The 23,132-nt window shown below is 39.2% G+C and overlaps 1 protein-coding gene across 6 annotated transcripts in view; it reads right to left on the bottom strand.

Moving 5' to 3' along the window:
• Positions 1–17,214: 17,214 nt before the first annotated feature.
• Positions 17,215–23,132, bottom strand: part of PRKACB (protein kinase cAMP-activated catalytic subunit beta) — a 123,807-nt gene continuing 117,889 nt past the window's right edge. For all 6 annotated transcript variants that reach the window (XM_007524725.3, XM_007524723.3, XM_007524726.3 and 3 more), the window contains 2 exons: positions 22,525–22,689; positions 17,215–20,534 (listed from right to left, as the gene is read on the bottom strand). In XM_007524725.3, the coding sequence (XP_007524787.1) occupies positions 20,409–20,534; positions 22,525–22,689 (291 nt within the window). In that variant the 3' untranslated portion in view covers positions 17,215–20,408. The remainder of the gene's footprint in view (positions 20,535–22,524; positions 22,690–23,132) is intronic.

The raw sequence follows: 23,132 nt of genomic DNA, 5'->3' as shown, positions 1-23,132 counted from the left end.
ATACTAGACATTTTAGATGACTTCTTTTAAACTTTTTCATTTGCATTGTTAAATTACCATTTTTACAAGTGAAAAGTGACTAGATGAGGTCAAGTAATGTGTAGGATTTTACACAACCAGTAAATAGGAGGGCATGGACATCATAGTCCCAGTAGCTAACACATTTAAGGTCCATGTTCATTCCAATTACGATTCTGCTCATATAGGAAAATAGTTACGAAGTCTAATTGTTATGCCTTTGAACCAGAATCAACAGCTTGTATTAATTAGTTCATTCAGTTTATAGTCTCACTAGGTTACTCTGTCCAGACTTATCTCTCACCAATCTCCAAGCAATGAATCAACATTTATGTGACAAAACTTCCAGGTTGATCCAAAGATACAAGACTGATCTGTCCCTGCCAAAATTTATAGGCTATCTGGTAAGACAGAAGAACTACCGGAGCACAATTATTTAGTACAGGAGCTGCCATGTGTGAGTAAGTTAGCAGGTTGGGGCATTGTTACTATGACACACATTATGGTGATTACATCATATGGTGCTTGTGAGGCTCTCTCTGCCTCTGAAGTCTCATCTTTTGACCACTCCAGAAAGTGAGTAAGAGTGCAAGTAACTGAGAGAATGCTACTGAAGAGATTACTCAGATTCAGGAGGAACTGTGGCATTTTCACTGTTGGTAACAAAATACCAGTTGCTGCTGTAACAATAAGTCCATGTGTTCAGAGTTACCGTGATCTAGAGTCACTGCAGGGGGCAGCTGAGTGTCTGTTATGAATAAAATGTTTTGTGAGTTGAGAGGAGGGAAAGTGGTGATGGGGCTGTTGCAGGGTGGAGAAAGAGGTGATAAAAGACAGATTCATGCTTAGCATGGTGCCTCACAGCTGGAGAAATTTAGCAAACTGGCTGAATTAGAAAAAAAAAAAAAAAAAGAGTCTGCAGTCCAAAGAACTGTAGATGCCAGTCAGTCACATGCAAGGCCTAGCATGAGCCACTGCAATGAGGACACACGTAACCCCTTTTCCTTCCTACCCCAAAATGCACGCTCTCAGGTGAAGGGGGGACTCTCGGACAGAGTGCATATTCTCTCAAGAAACTGAATTATCAGACTGGATTATGCTTTATTCTGAGTAATGTAGACACTAATTTTCTCTCTCTCTCTCTCTCTCTCTCTCTCTCTCTCTCTCTCTTTGCCCCTAGTCACTGAGGCTCAGCACCAGCAGTACAAATCCACTGCTGCTCCTGGTGACCATTTTCTGCCTATCATTTTATTCTATAGACAGAGAGAAATTGAGAGAGGAGGGGGGAGGTAGAGACATAGAAGTAGAGACATCTGCCGACCTAGTTCACTATTTGTGAAGCTTCCCCCTGGAGGCTCCAACCACCCAGATCCCAATTAATTTCCTTCTTTAATCAAAAGTAGGGATTTAGGGAGTGGTAACAATAAAAGATAAAGCAAAGAAGCTACACATCTGTAGGTAGAGTCTGAAATAAAGTTTGTCACTCTATTACTTTTATGTTGTCATTTTTTTTTTCAGTATAGAATATTATCATACTTTCTCCCTTTTCATTCTAAGGTCTTTTTCTTTATTGGGGGATTAATGTCTTATGTTCGACAGTCAATACAATAGTCTGTACATGCATAACATTTGACAGTTTTCCACATAAGAATACAACCCCCACTAGGTCCTCTGCCATCCCAAATTTTGATAACTAATGATACTTCCTTTACTTCTTCTATTGATGCCTTTGTGTCACATCAGTTTACATACTCAGTCCTCTATTTCTTGTAAGAACACCAACTTTCAACATTGTCTTGGAGTTTCAGCTTTGTAAGATAAGGATGCTTTCCCATCTGTCACATTTTACCTTCTAGTTTCTATCTTTCGGCAGTTAATGGTTGCTGTTATTCTGTCGTATAACCAAGTTTTACTTTACACTGCACATGAGTTGATTCTAAAGTGTTGAAGAGATGCCTTTGTGCAATTTTGACTATGAGATACTTATTTTTTACTAATGTCTTTACTCCTGTACTTTGAAGAGCTGCTTCTGTAGCAGATTTCTAGAGAATTAGTGTGCTGAAAGACGCAACAGCTTAGTGGCTTACAAAAATAACACAAATCTCTCAACCTGGGAGTTAGTGCTTCATAGGTCTGATGGAGCTGAAATCAAGATGTCACAGAGGCAATTTCTTTTGGAGTTTCTAGGGGGAAATTTGGTTTCCTTGCTTTTTTCAGCTACTAAAAGTTATCTGTATTCTGTCTTTCCTTTCTCTTCTCTTCTTTTCTTTTTGCCACAGGATTCTCACCGAGGCTCCGTGCCTGCACAATTCCATTACCATTTACTGAAGTCATTTCTTTCCTTTTTTGATTTTAGGTGAGAAGGGAGGGGGAGCAGGGAGATAAAGGGAGAGACACCTGCAGCACTGCTTCACTGCTTGTGAAGTTTCGTCAGTCTAGGGAAGAGACTGGGATCTTCAACCTAGGACTTCTCACATGGTAACTTGTATGCTCTACCAGATATGCCATCATAGCTCCCTGAGTTTCTTAATTTGTGGCTGCTTCCTCTATTTTTGAAACTAGTAAGATTGCATTTCTTCAATTCTTATTCCTGTCACATCTCTTCCTGACCATTATCTGAAATATCCTGTTTCAATGGACTAGGATGATTAAGTAGGTCAAGCTAGATGTCTTATCTCCCCATCTCAAATTAGACTTTTTTTTCCTTTTTATAAGCTACAGAGACCAAGGTACAAATTGTCATTGCAGTCAATGTCAGGGGGCTATATAGCCCCTCCCAGGTCCCTGCACATGCGAATGTGTGTGTTTTCCTGAATGTACCACTGCCTAGCCCCTATCAGCTCCAATTCGTCCTAATTTCATATTTTATTTGCTAAATTCTTTTATGGCAGCTAATTTTATGGTAGTTCATTTCTTTACATTATTTGTAATTTATTTGATGTAACCTCTGGGATTATTATTTTTTTTCTGGAATAATTCTGAGTTGTAGAGACAAGAGCATCATCTTCCTTACATTTGTAGTTGTATCTGGCAGCAGAATTTAACTTCTTCTTCTTCTAGCGTTTGCCCTTCTTCCGTAGCCAGTCAACAGCGTCAGGTTGAGCCTGATGTCAAGTTTCGAGACCTCCTCATTGACTATGTGGGTCATAGTCTGTCTGTAGCCGCAGGGGCAGTTCGGGTCATCTCTGGCTCCCCAGCGATGGAACATAGCAGCGCACCGGCCATGGCCTGTTCAATAGCAATTGAGGAGGGCCCAATCATAACGTGCTAGGTCCAAGCTGGGTTGACGCTTGCAGGGGTCTGTGATGAGGTGCTTGTTCTTTACCTCAGCTGACTGCCAACTCTGTTTCCAAGAGACTGGAACAGAGAAGTTCAGTGTAGGAGTAGGGGACCAGATTAGGTGACGAGACATCAAGCGTTGGACAGGGTGGGCGAAGATATCCGCGTATATTGGCAGGTCCAGTCGAACGTAGACGTGGGAAATGATCTTAGATGATGCCGCATCCTGACGAATATCTGGCGGGGCGATGTTGCTAAGAACTGGCAGCCATGGAACCTGGGTGGAACGGATGGTTCCAGAAATTATCCTCATGGAGGAATATAATTTGGAATCGACCAAGTGGACATGGGGGCTACGGAACCATACTGGGGCACAGTATTCTGCAGTGGAATAGCATAATGCCAGAGAGGATGATCGTAGTGTGGAAGCGCTCGCACCCCATGAGGAGCTGGCCAGTCTTGCAATGATGTTATTCCTCGCGCCCACCTTTGCTGCAGTTTTTATGAGATGTTCGTGAAATGACAGAGTGCGATCGAGAGTGACGCCAAGATAGACTGGCTGGGCAACTTGCTCTTAATTCCTTGCTTTGAGATTCCACACCACACACTGAGATCTCGCATTTGTGTGGATTTTAGGATTACACAAGTAGTAGCCCGAGCTTTTCCCCCTACTTGTCCCCCAAATGGCAAAAGAAGCAGGCTCTGTGCTCCCCTGTTTTGACATGTCTCTATTTATCCATTCTCATTTTGATATATTCTCAGATTGCTAACAGTATCACTTGTTATTAGTGCCAGTAATTTTGTCATTATTATATCTTTATACATATTGCTTCATGAGAAAAATGAATTACTCTAGGATTCATTGCTGTAAGTGGAACTGACAGTCCCAGACCATGTGCACTGTACCCTTCTTACCCCACAATCGTGTCAACATTATTAAATCACTAATAAAACAAATTGATGAGGTTTGCCTTCCAGATTGGTGGATGAATTTACATTTCCAATGGCAACAGTGCAGGAGGATTTCTTCCACTTTAATTATTTATTTATTTACATCTATAAAAGAGAACTCCGTCCCCCCAACGCTGGCACGCGGCAGTCCTAGCAACCAATCTCAGGAGCTCATGCAAGTCTTGTGGTCGACCGCTACCTTATCTCTCCAGCCCACTTACCATTATTTTCATTCTTCAATAAAGTGTTTGAAGATCTTAATACTTCTTTTTTAGACAAAATATGCAATTCAGCAATAGAATGCTATTCACAACAAATTATGTCCTATTGACCAAATATTATTTTAGAGTAAACCACCAACACTTATGGGACATTTTAGCAGTATCAAATAAAATAAAGAGGGGGAAAAAAGGAGGAGGAAGAGGAGGCAAAGGAGGAAGAGGAGGAGGAGGAGAAAGGAGGAAGAAACATCTACCCATGCATAGAACTTATTGAAGAAGTCAATTCTGAGGAAAGCAATACTGAGGGGTAGGGTGAGAGACAGAGTTCAGACCTTATGGTAGCCTAAGTCCGTCCTTGGACTTCCTAGTTATTTGGGTTAACTACTTCAATTCTATATCCCTTCTACTTTTTTTTTTTTCTGCTACAACTGTTTTACATTGTGTAATTTCTCATTTGCTAGTGAGACTTGACTGCTAGTGGTTCCAAAAGTGCAAAAGCAAACTTCAGCCTTCTACTTTATAGTAAGAATTGGTACTAGTCACAGGAAGTGTGCAAGACTAATCCCCCCAAAATGGCATGCATATATGGGAAAGCACAGAGGGCAACATAAATCAAGTGTGGAAGGAAAGCAGATGAGAAAACAATGTCCAGTGGCATGCAATCTCAAACAGTGTGGATAAGATTAGGTATGAATAGATTCCAAACTGTGTGTGTGTGTATGGGGGGTGTGTGTGTTTACATGTGAAGAATGTCAATAGCTCCTCCCCACCCCCCCCACCCCCCCACAGGGGAGAACTTCACAAGCTTTGCTTGAGAGCTTGTTTGGAGGTTCTAGCAGAGGAGCGCAGCTACTCATATACCATCGACCAAAGACCTGTCCGTCTCTATTCAGGGAAGGCCATACTCTTCTACTGAGTGTGCAGCTTCTGGAGGGACGCACATGGAGCAGTGAGGGAGGAAGGGGACACCCGCCTAGCCAGCCAGATCAGCCTCAACCCTGGAGGTCAATGGGGTGACAGATGTCGCAGCCAGATCCGCCCTCACATCCGAATTTCACAAGCTTTGGAGCAGGCTGCAGGCCTCTCTCTCTCTCTCTCTCTCCCTCTCCCTCTCTCTCTCCTCATTTCTTTCCGACTCTATCATAAAGATAATTTAATAATTTGATTAAAGATGCATATAACTTGGTTTTTTTTTTTTTTTTTGCTTCAATGATACAGAAGATAACTTTTGTTTGATTAGTGACTATTTTCTGACCCAAACTACAGGCGGGAATGAGGCTATCAAGTGATAATTAAGCAACAAAAAGAACATTGCTCTTTGGGTCAGCCAGACTTTTGCTAGATTCCAGTTAATCACTTGGTTTACTCACAGAGAGCAGCTTGCAATAAAGTTGGCTGTGTGGTTCCTAACTTTGATGTGGTATTAGAGAAAATGGGGAGTATTTTAAAAGAAAATGAGCCAAAGAAATGAGACAAAAGGGAGTCGGCGGTGGCGCAGTGGGTTAAGCGCACGTGGCGCAAAGCGCAGGGACCGGCGTAAGGATCCCGGTTCGAGCCCCCGGGTCCCCACCTGCAGGGGAGTCGCTTCACGGGCGGTGAAGCAGGTCTGCAGGTGTCTATCTTTCTCTCCCCTCTCTGTCTTCCCCATCTCTCTCCATTTCTCTCTGTCCTCTCCAACAACAAAGTAACTTCAACAATGGCAATAATAACCGCAACGAGGCTGCAACAACTAGGGCAACAAAAAGGGGGGGAAATGGCCTCCAGGAGCGGTGGATTCATGGTGCAGGCACCGAGCCCAGCAATAACCCTGGAGGAAAAAAAAAAAAAAAAGAAATGAGACAAAAATATTTCTTTGTGGCAATGGTAACACAAGCGAGGTCATTTCAGTGTTACCTGGTGTCTTGCATTGTCAGGAATGTAGAGGGCATCTTATTTTCAGTCTTGGAGGAAAGGGCTAGGATTTTTCAAGAAGACTAAACTCTAGTGAAAATGACTTAATTACTAAGAGTAAGTCTCTTACAATATTTGTTGACTTTTTTTTAATAGATGAAGGTTACTGCCTTATTACAGGAAATATTTAGTTTATTAACTATCCTATCATCACAAAGAATGCAGCTAATTCAGAAAAACACAAAAGAACTCCAAACCCCACGCCACCAGTAACATTATGCAGTATTTTTCCTCTATACACATACATGGACAGAAAGTTAGTGTAGCGGGGTTGGGCAGTAGCACAGAGGGTTAATTCGTGCACAGTGCACGAATCACAAGGAGAAGCATAAGGATTCTGGTTCAAGCCCCAGGCTCCCCACCTGCGGGGGGGGGGGGGGGTGCCTCACAAGCAGTGAAGCAGGTCTGCAGATGTCTATCTTTCTCTCCCTCTCTCTGTCTTCCCCTCCTCTCTTGATTTCTCTCTGTCCTATCCAACAAAAATGACATCAGTAACAGTAATAGTAACCACAACAATGATAAAACAACAAGGACAACAAAAGGGAAAATAAAGAAATATTTTAAAAAAAGAAAGCTAGTGTGGAAGTACATAAGTAAATTGCATGAATTTTATAGAGTGTATCATACATTAATAGAAGTTCTTAAATTTAATTTTATTGTAGAATGCAATTTGAGGGACTATACTGAAATGAGGAAGCCATTTAATCTAGCACAAGAAAAAGACATTGAGATAAAAATGAAAACTGCTGATAAATGTCCCTTCCCCACAAAAGTATCACAATGTTTGTTTTGTGTTTTTTTTTCAAAAATCAGAGAAGTTAGTCATTATCTTGTTCAACCACACATGCTAATTTTAGGCCTTATTAGTTGACTTCCTGCCATCAAAGGTAAGGAAGTGACTAGCTTTATGTATCTCCCCTCATTTCCTTTTCCCATCTTCCAATTTTATTAGTTATCTTACTCTAATTTTGCCAACCTTGTAAACATTTGAATTTGGTTGGTTGTATAATTGCAATTAACATAGTTATGCGTAGTTTGAAAGAGTCAGTGCTTTTTGCCACTGCTTTTCTATTATTCGTTTCCTTATTTTGATTCATGTTCCTAGTAAAAGACCCAGAAGTGTAGTACTACTTTCCTCCCCACCCCCCACGCCCAACCTGTTCTTATGCCATTATATCAAACTCAGATTGGCTGGAAATATTCTGGATCATTGTTTCTCCCTGATGTCTTGCCCTGAGCACTATTATGGAGCTATCCTTAAGCTGTCCAAGTTCAAGACCTTTATCAAGCTTGAGGCTGAAAGCAGTGTGTTAATTTTTTTCTGAATAACAGTCTTTTAACATAAAATTTCAGTTCTCCCTTCATTTTTAGAAAAATGTTTCTGTAGAATATTCTTGAGTAATATTTCCTCTTTTATTCATTGGTTTCTTAACACAGGGATAACATTAGTGGGTCATCTTTGTTCTTAATACCAATTACATCTCTGAATTTTACTAAGTCTCTGTTTGGGGGCCCTCACTGTAATAAAATTTTGTTCTGTAAGTTGGTATGCCACTTATTACTGCAATGTACTTGCATTCATGTTACTGGACTGTGGAGATGCTTATTTTGAGTGTAATCATATCCTTAAAGATATTTTAAAATGTACCTTACCATTTCCATATGTGTGGGCAAGGAGCAGGAAAAGAAAGAAGGTGGTTCCCCCCCCCCCCGTGTTCTCTTTTAAAAGTGATTAATTCATTTATTTTGTGAAACCAGAGCAACACTCCGGGATATGCATTGGAATTACACTCAGGTCTCATGCCTGCCAAGCCTTCTCTCTACACTGACTGCAGTTTCTGTCTTCCTTTATTTTATTGCCACCCAGGTTATCACTGAAGCTTGGTGCCTGCATGATGAATGCACTGCTTGGGCAACCAATTTTTTACTTACTTTTTTGTTTTTTAAATAGAGATAGGCAAATTGATAGGGAATGGCGGAGAGGGAGAGGGGGAGAGATACCTGGAGCACTGCTTCACCTCTTGCAGCTGGGAGACCGAGGGCTTGAACCTGGATCCTTGCACCTGATAATGTACATGCTGTACTGGGCACACCAACGCCTGGCTCCCAGTGTTTGTATTTTTTTTTGCCTCCAGGGTTATTGCTGGGGCTCGGTGCCTGCACCATGAATCCACTGCTCCTGGAGGCCTTTTTCCCCCCTTTTGTTGCCCTTGTTGCCTTGTTGTGGTTATTATTGTTGTTGTTGATGTCGTTTGTTGTTGGATAGGACAGAGAGAAATGGAGAGAGGAGGGGAAGACGGGGGGAGAGAGAGATAGACACCTGCAGACCCGCTTCACCGCCTGTGAAGGGTCCTCCCGTGCAGGTGGGGAGCCGGGGGCTCAAACCGGGATCCTCACGCCTGTCCTTACGCTTTGTGCCACGTGCGCTCAACCTGCTGTGCTACTGCCCCACCCCCTTCATTTTTTGTATTTTTAAAGTTCCAGCTGGATGCAAATGCTCTTCTAATTTTTCATATGCTCTTTTGTGTCATTTCTCATTTCCTACTCCTAATTATATTTATTTGGAGTTTCATCTCCTTTGAACTCAGAAAATTGCATACATTTTAACATATGCTAGCTCTTCAAATGTATTCTTGAAACATATACAGTGTATTTTTAGATTCTATTTATTTATTATTGGATAGAAATAGAAATTGAGAAGGGAGAGGAAGATAGAGAGAGAAAGAGACAGAGAGACACCTGCAGCCCTGCTTCACCATTCATGAAGCATTCTCCTTGCAGCTGGAGACCAGAGGATTGAATCTGAGTTCTTGCCAACTGTAATGTGTGCACTTAACATGATCCCCACACATATATGATATTATAATCCAGTTACATTAATTTTTTAAAATTTTTTATTTATAAAAAGTAAACATTGACTAAACCATAGGATAAGAAGGGTACAACTTCACACAATTCCCACCACCAGAACTCTGTATCCTATCCCCACCCCTAATAGATTTCCTATTCTTTAACCCTCTAGGAGTATGGACGTGGGACCATTATAAGGTGCAGAAGGTGGAAGGTCTGGCTTCTGTAGTTGCTTCCCCACTGAACGTGGGCGTTGACAGGTCGAGCCATACTCCCAGCCTGCCTCTCTCTTTCCCTAGTAGGGAAGTGGCGTTCCAGGACACATTAGTGGAGTTGTCCAGGGAAGTCTGGTCGGCATCATGCTAGCATCTGGAACCTGGTGGTTGAAAAGAGAGTTCATATGCAAAGCCAAATTGTTAACCAATTATGGACCTAAATGCTGGAATAGTGCAGATGAAGCGTTGGGGGTCCTCCATTTTGTAGATAGCTAGTAGGTGTATTTTAATTATATTCCAAAGGGCCTGTGGCTATACTAGTTTTGTTTTGTTTTGTTTTTCCTGAGCCTGAAATCTGATATGCAGGTGGATCCTAATTGTCTGGGGAGGTGATGTCATGGCTGGCACTGTTGCATTAATTTTAAAAATAGCTTGTGTATGTGTGTGGGGGGGGGGGGAGTGTGGAGACCCAAAGTTATGACAATTAAAAGATAAACTTCCCAGAAATGATTTCTTCTGTCTGGAAACCCCCCCCCCCCTCCAAATCTTGAATTACATTTGAACACATCCTTTATTAAATGCCTGTTGGTAGAATTTTTTTCACATTAAATTCATTTTGTCTTTTAAAATATTTTTGTATTATCCTTATTTATTTTTTGGATAGAGACAGCCTCTAGAAGTTGGTAAAGGCAAGGAAGCAAGCGTCAGAGTGGTGGCACACTCATTTAAGCTCATTTGTCACCATGTGTAAGGATCTGGGTTCAAGCCCCAGCTCCCCACCTGCAGGGGGGAAGCTTCAAGAGTGGTGAAGCAGGTTTGCTAGTATCTATCTTCCTCTCTTCTCTATCTACTTTTCCCTCTCAATTACTGTGTTTTGTCAAATAAAATAATATAGAAAGTAAAGAGTTAAAAAGGGGGGGGCAAGAAACCTGTCTTCTGTGGAGTTTCCAGAAAGGAATGTATCTTACTAACATCTGGATTATAAGACAGTGAAACTAATTTTGGAAGTCAGAGGTCTCGAACTGTAAGATAATTTATGTGTGCTCTTTTGAGCTACTAAATATGAGATACTTTGTTATACTAGCAACAGAAAATGTAATGTGAGGTAATGGTTTGCTATGAGCACTTCTAGTTCCTACATAATCAGAAAGTAGCCAACTACTGGGACACCTTTGCCAACCCCCAGTCCTACTACTTCCTTTTGACCTTTTCATTGTTATTATCACCACTAAGAGATGGATGAAAACTCTTGAGTCTACAGTATTCAGTTTATGTTGCATTAGTACTGCTTCAAAAGGACAGTTTGTTGCCAAGGGTTAAGTCTGACGAGGAATTAGATGTGGTTTCTGTTACCTATGCTGGAATTAGACGTGGTTTCTGTTACCTATGCTTTCCCGTAATATAAGTAGGGACATTTAACTTTTTCCTGCTGCTATTCCAGGAAAGAATAGCAATAAAATAGCAGATGTATTGTTTGTGACCACACTTACATGCTTTCTGATCTCTCTCATTCTCTCTCTCTCTCTCTCTCTCTATATATATATATAGAGAGAGAGAGAGAGAATATATATATATATATATATATATATATATATATATTTTTTTTTTTTTTTTCCTTGCTTGTTTGGTTTCAGTGGCAGAAAACTCAGCGGGCCAGGCTGACTTGTTATGACTGCCCTCACCAAATACCACGTGTAAGCTACTTGTTTAAGTATCTTCAACAAGTTACTTATTTTTCTCAGTTCTTCAGGCTAGCAATTCAAGATCAAAGTGCCAGCAAGGTTTGTTTTTGAGTCCCCTCTTCTTGGACTTTAGTTGACATTTTTTCTTTATTTTCTCCCTTCTTTTTTTTTTTTTTTTTTTTTTTTTTTTTACCAGAGCACTACTCAAGCACTACTCTGGTTTACTGTGGTGTCGGGTAATTGAACTTGGGATTTTAGAGCCTCAGGCATAACTGTGGAGTCTCTTTGCATAAACATTGTGCTATCTACCCCTGCCAAGACATTCTTTTTCTTTCACAGATCTTCTCATTCTTCCACAAGATCTTCCTTCAGCCCGTGTGTTCTCTATGTCCTATTCTCTCCTTGTAAGGAAAATGGTCACACTGGATTAAGGCTTATACCTATAACCACATTTTACCTTAATTATATATTTTTTCTTTTTTATTTAAGAAAGGATTAACAAAACCATAGGGTAGGAGGGGTACAATTCCACACAATTCCCACCACCCAATCTCCATATCCCACCCACTCCCCTGATAGCTTTCCCATTCTCTATCCCTCTGGGAGCATGGACCCAGGGTCATTGTGGGTTGCAGAAGGTAGAAGGTCTGGCTTCTGTAATTGCTTCCCCGCTGAACATGGGCATCCACTGGTCGGTCCATACTCCCAGTCTGCCTCTCTCTTTCCCTAGTAGGGTGGGTCTTTGGGGAAGCAGAGCTGCAGGACACATTGGTGGGGTCTTCAGTCCAGGGAAGCCTGGCCGGCATCCTGATGACATCTGGAACCTGGTGACTGAAAAGAGAGTTAACATACGAAGCCAAACAAATTGTTGAGCAATCATGCACCCAAAGGTTGGAATAGTGGAGAGGAAGTGTTAGGGGGGTACTCACTGCAAACTCTAGTGTACTTCTGCTTTCAGGTATATATTTTGCAGTAGTTTACGGATACGTGTGAACATATGCTCTCTCTCACAGAAACTGGTGTATATCTAGGTTTTGGGACTTTGTTAGAAAGTGAACCACCTGAGATGGAATTAGAGTATACTATGAAAGGAAAGGTCTCACCCGAGTAATGAAGCTGAAGGGTTGTCATTCCAAACATGAAGTCTCTGGACACAGTCTGAAGTGAAGCATGTTGAGGTGGCAATCGTTGTGTTGATTAGGTTGTGATTGGCGGATGCAATATTATTTTATATGGATTGGGAGAGGCATATGGGAAAGTGGGCCCTATCCAATGGTTCCAGGACTGGGGGAAGTAGAGGCTCTCTAGTGGAGATGTGAGGTTCTGCTGTCTTACGGTTCAAAAAGACAATCGACAGTTAATGTTATCATCACATTATTTGGTAATTGGGTTAACTTTGAAAAGTCCTGTTGTTAGGGTTTGCTGTACAGTACCCAGTATCTTGTATATAGCTGTGCTATTGGTTGCTTCTGATCTACTTGGTCTAGGCTTTTGAGAGAGTCTGCATATCAATTACACAGCCTATATTTGAGACATACAACTAATTTTCCCCCTCTCGTATTAACTAGTGATTTATATGACTACATTTTACTAGGAGTGTACATAAACACCATTCCCACCACCAAAAGACTGTGACCCATCCCTCCCACCCACTCCCACCCCCAGTGGCCCAGGAAGCTGCATGTCTACCCCTCACCACAGGGTTTTTACTTTGGTGCCCTACTTACAATTTGGTCAGGTCCCGCTTTTAGTTTCCCTTTCAGATCTTCTTCCTCAACTTCTGTTGATGAGTGGGATCATCCCATACTCATCTTTATCTTTCTGACTTAGCTCACTTAACATAATTCCTTCTAGCTCTGACCAAGATGGGTCAGAGAGGGTGGGTTCATTGTTCTTGATAGCTGCATAGTATTCCATTGTGTATATATACCACAGCTTTCTCAGCCACTCATCTGTTGTTGGGCACCTGGGTTGCTTCCAGGTTTTAGCTATTATGAATTGTGCTGCTATGAACATAGGAGTACACACCTCTTTCTGGTTGGGTGTTATGGAGTCCTTGGGGTATAACCCCAGGAGAGGAATTACTGGATCATATGGAAGGTCCATGTCTAGCCTTCTGAGAGTTTTCCAGACTGCTCTCCATAGAGGCTGTACCAATTTACATTCCCACCAGCAATGTAAAACGGTTCCTCTGTCTCCACAACCTCTCCAGCATTTGTTGCTGCTGTCCTTTTTGATGTATGCCATTCTTACAGGAGTGAGGTGGTATCTTAGTGTTGTCTTTATTTGCATTTCTCTGACAATCAGTGACCTAGAGCAGTTTTTCATATGTTTGTTAGCCTTTTGGATCTCCTCTGTAGTGAATGTTTTATTCATATCCTCTGCCCATTTTTGGATGGGGTCATTTGCTTTTTTGGTGCTAAGTTTGCTGAGCTCTTTATATATTTTGGTGATTAGTTTCTTGTCTGATATATGGCATGTGAAGATCTTCTCCCATTCTGTGAGGGGTCTGTCTGTTTGTTTAATAGTTTCTTTGGATGTGCAGAAGCTTTTCAATTTGATGTAGTCCCATTAGTTTGTTTCTGCTTTGGTCTTCCTTGCAATTGGGTTTGATTCATCAAAGATGTCCTTAAGGTGTAGGTCGGAAACTGTTTTACCAATGTTTTCCTCTAAGTATTTGATTGTTTCTGGTCTGACATCTAGGTCTTTGATCCATTTGGAGTTGATTTTTTTTTCTGGTGAGATAAAGTGGTTCAATTTCATTCTTCTGCATGTTACAACCCAGTTTCCCCAGCACCATTTATTGAAGAGAGCCTCCTTTTTCTATTTAATGCTTTGGGCCCCCTTATCAAAGATTAGATGTCCATAGGTGTGGGGATTTATTTCTGGGCTTTCAATTCTGTTCCAATGGTCTGTGTGCCTATTTTTGTTCCAGTACCATGCTGTTTTGATGATGATGGCTTTATAATATAGTTTAAGGTCTGGGAGTGTGATGCCTCCATTTTTGTTTTTTTTCCTTAAGATGGTTTTGGCAGTTCTAGGTGTTTTCAGGTTCCAGATAAACGATTGTAGTGTTTGTTCTATTCTCTTAAAGAAGCTTGGTGGAACTTTGATGGGTATTGCATTAAATTTGTATATGGCTCTGGGGAGAATATTCATTTTGATGATATTTATTCTTCCAATCCATGAGCATGGGATATCTTTCCATTTCTTGGTGTCAGTTTCTATTTCCTTGAGTAGCGACTCATAGTTTTCAGTATACAAGTCTTTCACTTCTTTGGTCAACTTTATTCCTAGGTATTTGATTGATTTTGCTGAAACAGTAAATGGGAGGGATTTCTGATGTCTTCTTCTTGAGATTTAGTGTTTGCATAAAGAAATGCCACTGATTTTTGTACATTGATTTTGTAGCCTGATACCTTGCTATATTGCCTAATAACTCCCAGTAGTTTTCTGCTGGATTCTTTAGGTCTTTCTATGTATACTATCATCTGCAAATAGTGAGAGCTTGACTTCTTCCCTTCCAATCTGTATTCCTTTGATTCCTTTCTCTTGCCTGATTGCTATGGCAAGAACTTCTAATACTGTGTTGAAGAGTAATGGTGACAGTGGACAGCCCTGTCTAGTCCCCGATCTGAGGGGTAATGCTTTCAGCTTCTGTCCATTGAATATGATATTGGCTGTAGGTCTGCTATATATAGACTCCACTATCTTGAGGAATTTCCCATCTATTCCCATTTTTGTAGATTTTTGAGCATGAATGGGTGTTGGATTTTGTCAAAGGTTTTCTCTGCATCTATTGAGATAATCATGTGGTTTTTGGCTTTGCTTTTATTGATGTGGTGAATGACATTGATTGACTTATGGATGTTGAACCAGCCTTGCATTCCTGGGAAGAATCCCACTTGGTCGTGATGAACAATCTTTTTGATATGTTGCTGTATCCGGTTGGCCAAGATCTTGTTTAATATTTTGGCATCTATGTTCATCAGAGATATTGGTCTATAGTTTTCCTTTTTTGTTCTGTCCCTATCAGCTTTTGGTATCAGGGTGATTTTGGCTTCATAGAAGGTGGAAGGGAGTATTCCTGTTTCTTCAATCTTATGGAAAAGCTTAAGAAGTATGGGTACTAACTGTTTCCTGAAAGTTTTGTAGAATTCGTTTGTGAAGCCACCTGGTCCAGGACTTTTGTTGTTGGGGAGGTTCTTAATAACGGTTTCAATTTCTTTGTCTGTGATTGGTGCATTTAGATTTTGTAGTTCTTCTGCTTCAGTTTTGGAAGGGCTTAATTATCTTTTTAATAGCTCTCCCTGTATTCAACTAGTGGCATGCTATGGTACTGAGGCTAAAACTTCAACATAAACATTTTGGTGGACCTTGCCCTCAATGTGGATCAAAAGGGTAGGAGGAATGCTCCATTCTACAAAGAGGTTGGATAACATCCTCTACCTATCACTCAAGGAATGACGGCTCCTGAAATTAGTGCAGCTTGAATGTTCCTAGCGGTGACCACTGAATGCCAGCTCAGACCTGCAGGGATGCAGAGGTTACATAGACAGACTCCTTGCTGACTATGGGCCTCAGATCAAATCTGAGGTTTAAACAGTTAGCAATATGCATATACTTTTCCCATATTTGAGAGCTACTCTCTTCCCTGATCCAGCTCTCTAGTCTTTTTTCCAACTATGACACCATCTCCCTAGACAATAACTTAGGTCACCTGCATATTAGCTGTCAGGCTTAGGCAAAAACTAGTAGGGTCATGGTCCCCTTGGAATATACCTAAATTAGACCTACTAGCTATTTCCAAAACGGAGACCCCAAATCTTCACCTGCAATATTCTCTTGCCCTTAGATTCATGATCAGTCAACAATTTATTTGGTTTTATATGTTAACTCTTTTTTCAGCCACCAGTTTCCAGATGCTACCATGATGCCAACTGGACTTCACTGGGCAGACAACCCCACCAATGTGTCCTGGAGTCCTGCTTCCTCAGAGCTCTGTCCCACTAGAGAAAGAGACAAGTTGGGAGTATGAATCAACCTGCCAATGCCCATGTTCACCAGAGAAGCAATTACAGAAGCCAGACCTCCCACCTTCTTCACCCCATAATGACCCTGGGTCCATACTCCCAGAGGGATAAAGAATAGGAAAGCTATCAGGGGAGGGGATGGGATACAGAGTTCTGGTGGTGGGAACTGTGTGGAATTGTACCTCTCCTATGGTCTTGTCAAATTTTATAAATAACATGTTTTTAAAAATTTGGTGGGATGAAATTCAGTCTTTTTTCAGAGGGCAGAAAGGCTATTTAATGAGTCATATACATAATTACAGGAGAGCTAATATGAAAGCATTTAACTTCTCATCCAATAACTGTATATAAAAGAAAATTTAAATGGATTTCAAACATTCTTAGGTCTGGAGCAAAGATGTGCTCATATTTTTATAATTACATTAGGAAATGAGAAAACTGGGATTTAAATTAAACTCTGACAAAGGTAAAAGAAAGCATACATTGGTATAAAATAGTAAGTACTGTCATAAAATGTATCAATATTTTAAAAATGCTTGCAGTAACAACCCCTGAAATCAAAACAATGGTAAGCCACTAAAATAATTACTTAAAACAGATGACTTCTTGATGTCAAGGGCAACTATAAAAATATACAATAATCAACATGGTTAAGACCAGAAGTAGTGACGTGAGGCTCAAAAACACCTATGAAAAGGAAAAAAAAATGTAGTTCACAGTTTCATATAAGGTCTCACAGTATCAGTCCTTTTAGTGTGGATATTTCTATAATTAAGATAAGAGGGATTTGGACTAATAATAAGATGAATTAGAAACATATTTTTAGAAAGTAGAGTGAAGCTAATAGTTTCTTAGTTGGAAAAGGCAGACGTTTCTCCCTCTGTTAACTCTATTCCCACTGCCAAGAGACCAAATCAAATACATATTCCATAAAATCTAGGAGCCTAGGTATCAGTAATATATCCTCAGGAAATAAACAAGACTCAGGGGCACCAAATTGAATTCTGGACTCAAGTTATTTTATCCTTTGAAGATACTTTAATTTGCGGTTATTGATTAATTAAAAAACACAGTTGATATCAGCATTTCCTAGTGACAGTAGTGCATAGGAAATTTCATTCTAAACAGAGAAGTAATTAATGAAGTAACAGCACACCTTAACATTTGCATTGATAAGGTACAGTGTACAAGGTGCTTTCACATACAATAATTCATTGGATTTTTACACAAGCAGAAAAAAAAAGCCCGTGGGAAAGAAAAACGATTTTTTTTCAGGCTTACAACTAGTATTTTCAGGCCAATGGGCAGTCAATACAATAACATATCAAAAACAAGACAGCAATACCCACAAGCCACGATATTTTTGGTAGGTTGACAGTTTGATATCAATTTGATATTTAGCATATTTAGAATGAGAAAGGAATCAGGAAAGGCAACTTTTTATGTTCCACATAATAGTTAAAAAAAAAATTGTTAAGAGTACTATGAGAGATAAAAGTGCTCTAAAATGTTACCTTGCCAAGATTTACTTCAAAGCACATTATCTATTTGAAATATTAAAAAAAAAAAAAAGAATCTTGTCACAACATGTGAAAGTTAGAAGGGAGCTTAAGAACTGCTTAAAGCAGTTGTTTCACTTCTCAGATAAAAGAAATCAGGCTAAGGGCATTTTGATAGTGACAGAGCAGGCCTGTAACATAGATGCCTTGACTTCTTAGTTCATGGCTCTTTCCTCTGTAATTCCATCTCATTATTTACTGAGTAAAAATGAACTCTCTTTTGTTTCAGATAATGCAGTTGGAAGTTAAATAATGATCCAAGCCAGTTATTTCTTATTCAAGTCTTTATCTTGATCTTGGTTAGATTGTGGCTGACACTAAGAATTTTTACAAATGACTTTGAAAGATTGTAATTTGGTGTACTTGATTGGTTATAAGTAGGCTTCCCTAGGATACTTAAAAGTTCTCTCATGTCCTTAAGAGAGTAAAATCTAGTAGTGGCTTATCAGCCCCCCCAAAACAAATGTATACCTAAAAGTCATCTACCTAGGTAGACTCTACAGCAAATTGTGTTGGGCAGTAGTAATTTCATGAAAAAAGAAAAAAAAATTTTTTTTTAGAATTTATAGAAATACATTACTAAAAACTTAAAACACAATAATCAAATTCTCATCCCCATGATTTATTAAAATAATTTTACAGTAATATACAACAAAGCTATGATGAATTTGTAACCTACATAAAATGATCAGCATGTTCTTAGATCTAAAGAAAATACAAAAAAAATCTAGTGAACATATATTTTACAAATGTTTTAAATTTATTAACATGATGATATCTTTGTTACATAAAACTTGCTACAGCAAAGATTTCATATTTTTCTTGCACATTTTAAATACAGATGAACCAACTGAAAAATTAGTATCAGCCTTTAGTGACATAACCATGCAGAAACACTTGACAACCAGATGACATACAGACTGAGGCAGAGAGCATCTCAGGCAGGCTTTGTTTCAATGTCTTCAAAGGTTTTTACAAGGGTATGGTAGAGATGAATACTAAAGTCAGTGACCTACCTGCACCAATAATGAAGCAAACAGAATGTTCATATGTATATTACGATCAGTTTGATTAAGAATAATTCAGCTTATGTGCATGTGAACGTATCATAAAAAAATGAACACAGTTTATTTTAAAATATTTTGGTGTGTTGTTTTAAGATAGGCCACTGACACAAAAAGATAAAAGCAGATGAGAACATTTTAAAAGGGAAGAAAAAAAATGTTTTAAAAATTGACTTAAGCCATTGATTCTCAACACTGAACTAAATGTGCAAAAGTGCCTGAAATTTACACATGACAGCAATGTTAAGTCCGTTGGCAGAAAAGTATATATAAAAAACTAAACTCAAATACTAAAGTTGTATCTGCATGATCATACATTCTGTTTACTAAAGGAAAAGAGGCTAGAAATTATGACTTATCTAAAACTGTCACACCACAAAATTAAAATACAATTGTGGCAGTTATATAAACATTTTGCCTTTCCTCGCCTAGGAGGCATGAGCTGAAAGCAGGAATGGCAGCAGTGCCTCTACTTAGGTTAACGATGCAGTACACCAGGATAGTAGCCTGGCAACACGTTCTTTTGTTCTTAACCGTTGTAAAGCAAAGCAAAACAAAACAAACAAAAAAACTTCGTGAAATAAACATGTCTATATTGTTTGCAAGAATTAATTCACTTGCTTGACTTGGCTAAGTCTTTGTCCATGTTTCCTTTTTAGTTTGTTTCTTTTCCTTTAAAAAGTTAACAGTAAGGATTATCTCAGAAACTTAAAAACAACTGTCACTTTCATTAGTCATATTTTGTTTAAAAATACTGTCTAAAACCTTGGTGAAGAGTTAGATTTAGAAATCTTAGAACTTGAATACCTACAGAAAAGTCAACAGGTAGAATCTGGGGGCTGATAATCCTTATCATTAGTTTTCTCCTGTGAAGGAAACACATTTGCCACACTGCACAGGATGGTCACTTCATCATTTAAGTGAATGATGATACAAAAGGAGATGACAGAAAATAGAATTCTGACCTACAGGGACCCAAACTGCTGGATCTAGATACTTCATAATAGCCTATCCAAATGTAAGCCAGGACAGTGAGTTCTAAGAAAGTTACTGTTTTAATTTGTACAAACTTCCCTCATGATAAGATAATATATAATATCCTCAAAAACTGAATAGTTTTGGCAAAACAGGGTCTGAGCTACTTAAAATAAAAAGAATCAATAGAAGATACATCCTCAAGCCACTGACCAACAAAAATACTGGCAGAACTACTGAACACACTTTTCTTTCCCTTCAGTATCACGTAGCTATAACACTGCCTGTCTGAAACACCAACAAAATAAAATGGAGCACTGTTTGGAGAAAAGCTAGTAATGGCAAAGGGGAGAAATGAGAGTCGGAGGAAAGAGGAAAGACAAACCAAAGAGAAGCAGGAAGGTGTCTAGTTCTGTGTTATGGCACAGAAATGCTTAGCGGTGCCTTGTTACATAGGTGGAGGCAGAGCGCACGCACAGATGATGGCAATCAAGACCTCACTCAGGCGCTGGAATGAAGGAACTAGGTAACTGCTTCAACAAGGACGGCCTCAGCCCCACCAACTCTCTCGACAGAGCGTAAAGATTGAGTGTGGCCTCTGATGTCCATCTTCAAAATTCACAAAATTCTTTCGCACATTTTTCTGTTATTGAGACACGGATATCTTCTTCTTCATAGTCGTCAAAGTTGCTGGTATCGCCAGAGCCTCTGAACTTTGGTATGAATGGAGCTTCAACCTGTAAATGAGATCAGAGAGAAAAACCCATGTGATACCGTGTTGTGATAAGAAAGGAAAAATGATGCGATCAATCATGCTGACATAATGACGTCTCCATGAGATTCCCCAAAGGAAAGGTTCAGGGTTGTTTGTGAGTTGGGGGTTGGAGAAGTGGCAAGTCTCTGGAGAGAGCAGGAGGCTGGAAGTTCCTTCCCATACACCGCACCCTGTGCATCTTCTCTATTCAGGTGCTTCTTAGTTATATCCTTCTGTAATAAACTGGTAGCTTCTTAAGAACAAATTTTCCCAGTTCTGTGAGTCATGTAAGCAAATTAGTCAAATCTCAAAGGAGTTTGTAGGGACCTCTGATCTACAGTCAGTCAGTCAGTCAGTCAGTCAGTCAGTCAGTCAGTCAGTCAGTCAGTCACACAGGTGAAGATCTGGATATATTATTGGCGTCTGGAGGTGGAAAAAGAGAACCTAGTCTTGCAGGTCTGCGTTTTTAACCTGTAGGTAGGATTTCATGCTATTTCCAGGTACTGTCAGAGCTGAATTAATTAGTTGGTGGTATGAAAAAAACAATTATATGAGAATAACAGAGAAAAACAATGAATGCTTAAAAGTATGCCAACACTAAGGAAAATAAATTTCCATTATTACTACACTGTGTTTTCTTTTTCATATTTTTAAAAATAATTTCATTACTACCAAGTCAATATTGTTTTATGAAACTACAAGATTTCAGGGGTAAGGTGCATACCCTTTATGGGTGTAGGCAACTCCCTGTACCTATCACCAAGGCTCCTGCGTGTCCCTACCCCAAGAGAAAAAGCCATGGTGACTGAGCCATTTCCCCCATATTGTGTGAATTTCTAACATTAGAAGACAAAATGAAACAAAACAAGCAAAATTCCCAAGATTCAAAAGCATAACTACCGTTCTGTATTCCCACATTTTCTCCAGCAGTACTTTAAACTTGTTTTTGTATGAACATGTGATTAATGCTTATCTTACTACCCCCTGAAACACTATAAGCTTTAGATGGGGAGAGACAAAGGTTGACTTTGCTCATTTTGTATCCTTAGCACCTTTCAGAATACCTTGCATACAACTAGGCATCCAACAATCACTTGCAGAATAACTGTTGAAAGTAAACTTAAGTATTTCAGTTAATTTGTTTTGACCTCCAAAATCATTAATTAAAACTCTATTTCTCTTTGATATTCAGTTTGATAAATTAAAGTTGTTTCTGAAGATAAGTACAATTCGACAAACACCAGGAAATAGGTATAAACCACAGGCTCTTTCCAGATGCTAAGAGTATCAAAATAAGTTCCTTGTTTTGAATGAAATATTTTAAAAATTATATAGTGAATATATCCAACATTAAGGAAACAGACCCATCAGGGAAAATATTATATTTAAAATAAGTATATTGACAAGAATACGACAAAATGCATGGTCATTTAGAGGAAAAGGAAAAAACACAGAAATCAAATCAGAGTATGAAAAAACACAAGTTGAGAACACTGCATGATTTAAAAAAAAATCTTGATAAATGCCAGAGACATTAGGTAAAAATTGAGAAACATATGATGAATCTAGCAACTATTTATTATTAAATCCAGCTGCATGCCTATGTTGAGTAGAACAATGTCACAGTTTACATACTGTCTTTCTTAAGTGGCTTCATGTCAATTATGAAAACTCTTAAACATAGTCTAGTATATAAGTACTATGGCATTCTGAAGAAACAGAGCACAGAAAGAAAAAGCAAACAAAACCCAAACATTCAGATTTATGGTTAAAATCGCATTATACCTTTATTCGTTTTGTAAAGAAGGAAACTTAACTTTCAAGTTATGGACTATAAAAGCCCCTTGAGATCTGTGTCAGATTAATCAAAGAGATACAAAAATATTTAAATTATATGTTGAAAATATCTCTACTACATATAAAATTGAACAAAAATTTTAAAATATGTAAATTAATAGAAAGAAAAGGCTCACCTTCCTCTGGTAAATAGCAATCCAATCTGTTGTGGCAAACCACTTGTGAGTTTTTATATCACTCACACCATTTTTTAGGTTTCCAAACCTCTTCGTCAAATCTACCTGCAGCAGGTTCCTTAGAAGGTCCTTGAGATCTGAACTGAAGTGCGATGGGAATCGGACCTGTGCAAACACACCATGTGGTAAAACATACATTCTCAGGGTCACGGCATATCTGTTCTGATTTCAAAGGTTTTTCCCTAAGGTGACAAGATCATTATGTAAGGAAAAGATGTAGTAATGATGACCTTCACATAGTGTAATGATGGCTTTTGAACACTTTAGTCCACGCTGTACTCAGTCCCCTTTAAGAGTCTTAAAGAAGAGAATTATCTGGGTGAATGAACTAAGATTATCTCTTAGGGACTTGTTTAACTCATGAACCCTGTAGGAAAATGAACCCACCTCTCCAGGAAAAAAAAAAAACAACAACAGTGTATGCAAATAAAGCTTTTCCAGCAATTGAAAACGGTGCTACCATCTTCAAGAAAGACCTCTTATAAGTCATATTATAAATCTTTGTCTAAGAGACCCAAATTTAAACTTGTAACTTATATAGAAAAAGC

This window comes from Erinaceus europaeus, chromosome 11 (genome assembly GCF_950295315.1).
Source record: "Erinaceus europaeus chromosome 11, mEriEur2.1, whole genome shotgun sequence".
NCBI classification, from domain to species: Eukaryota; Metazoa; Chordata; class Mammalia; order Eulipotyphla; family Erinaceidae; genus Erinaceus; species Erinaceus europaeus.
The sequence above is the reverse complement of the archived record's forward strand: the minus strand, read 5'-3'. Positions and strand labels throughout refer to the sequence as shown.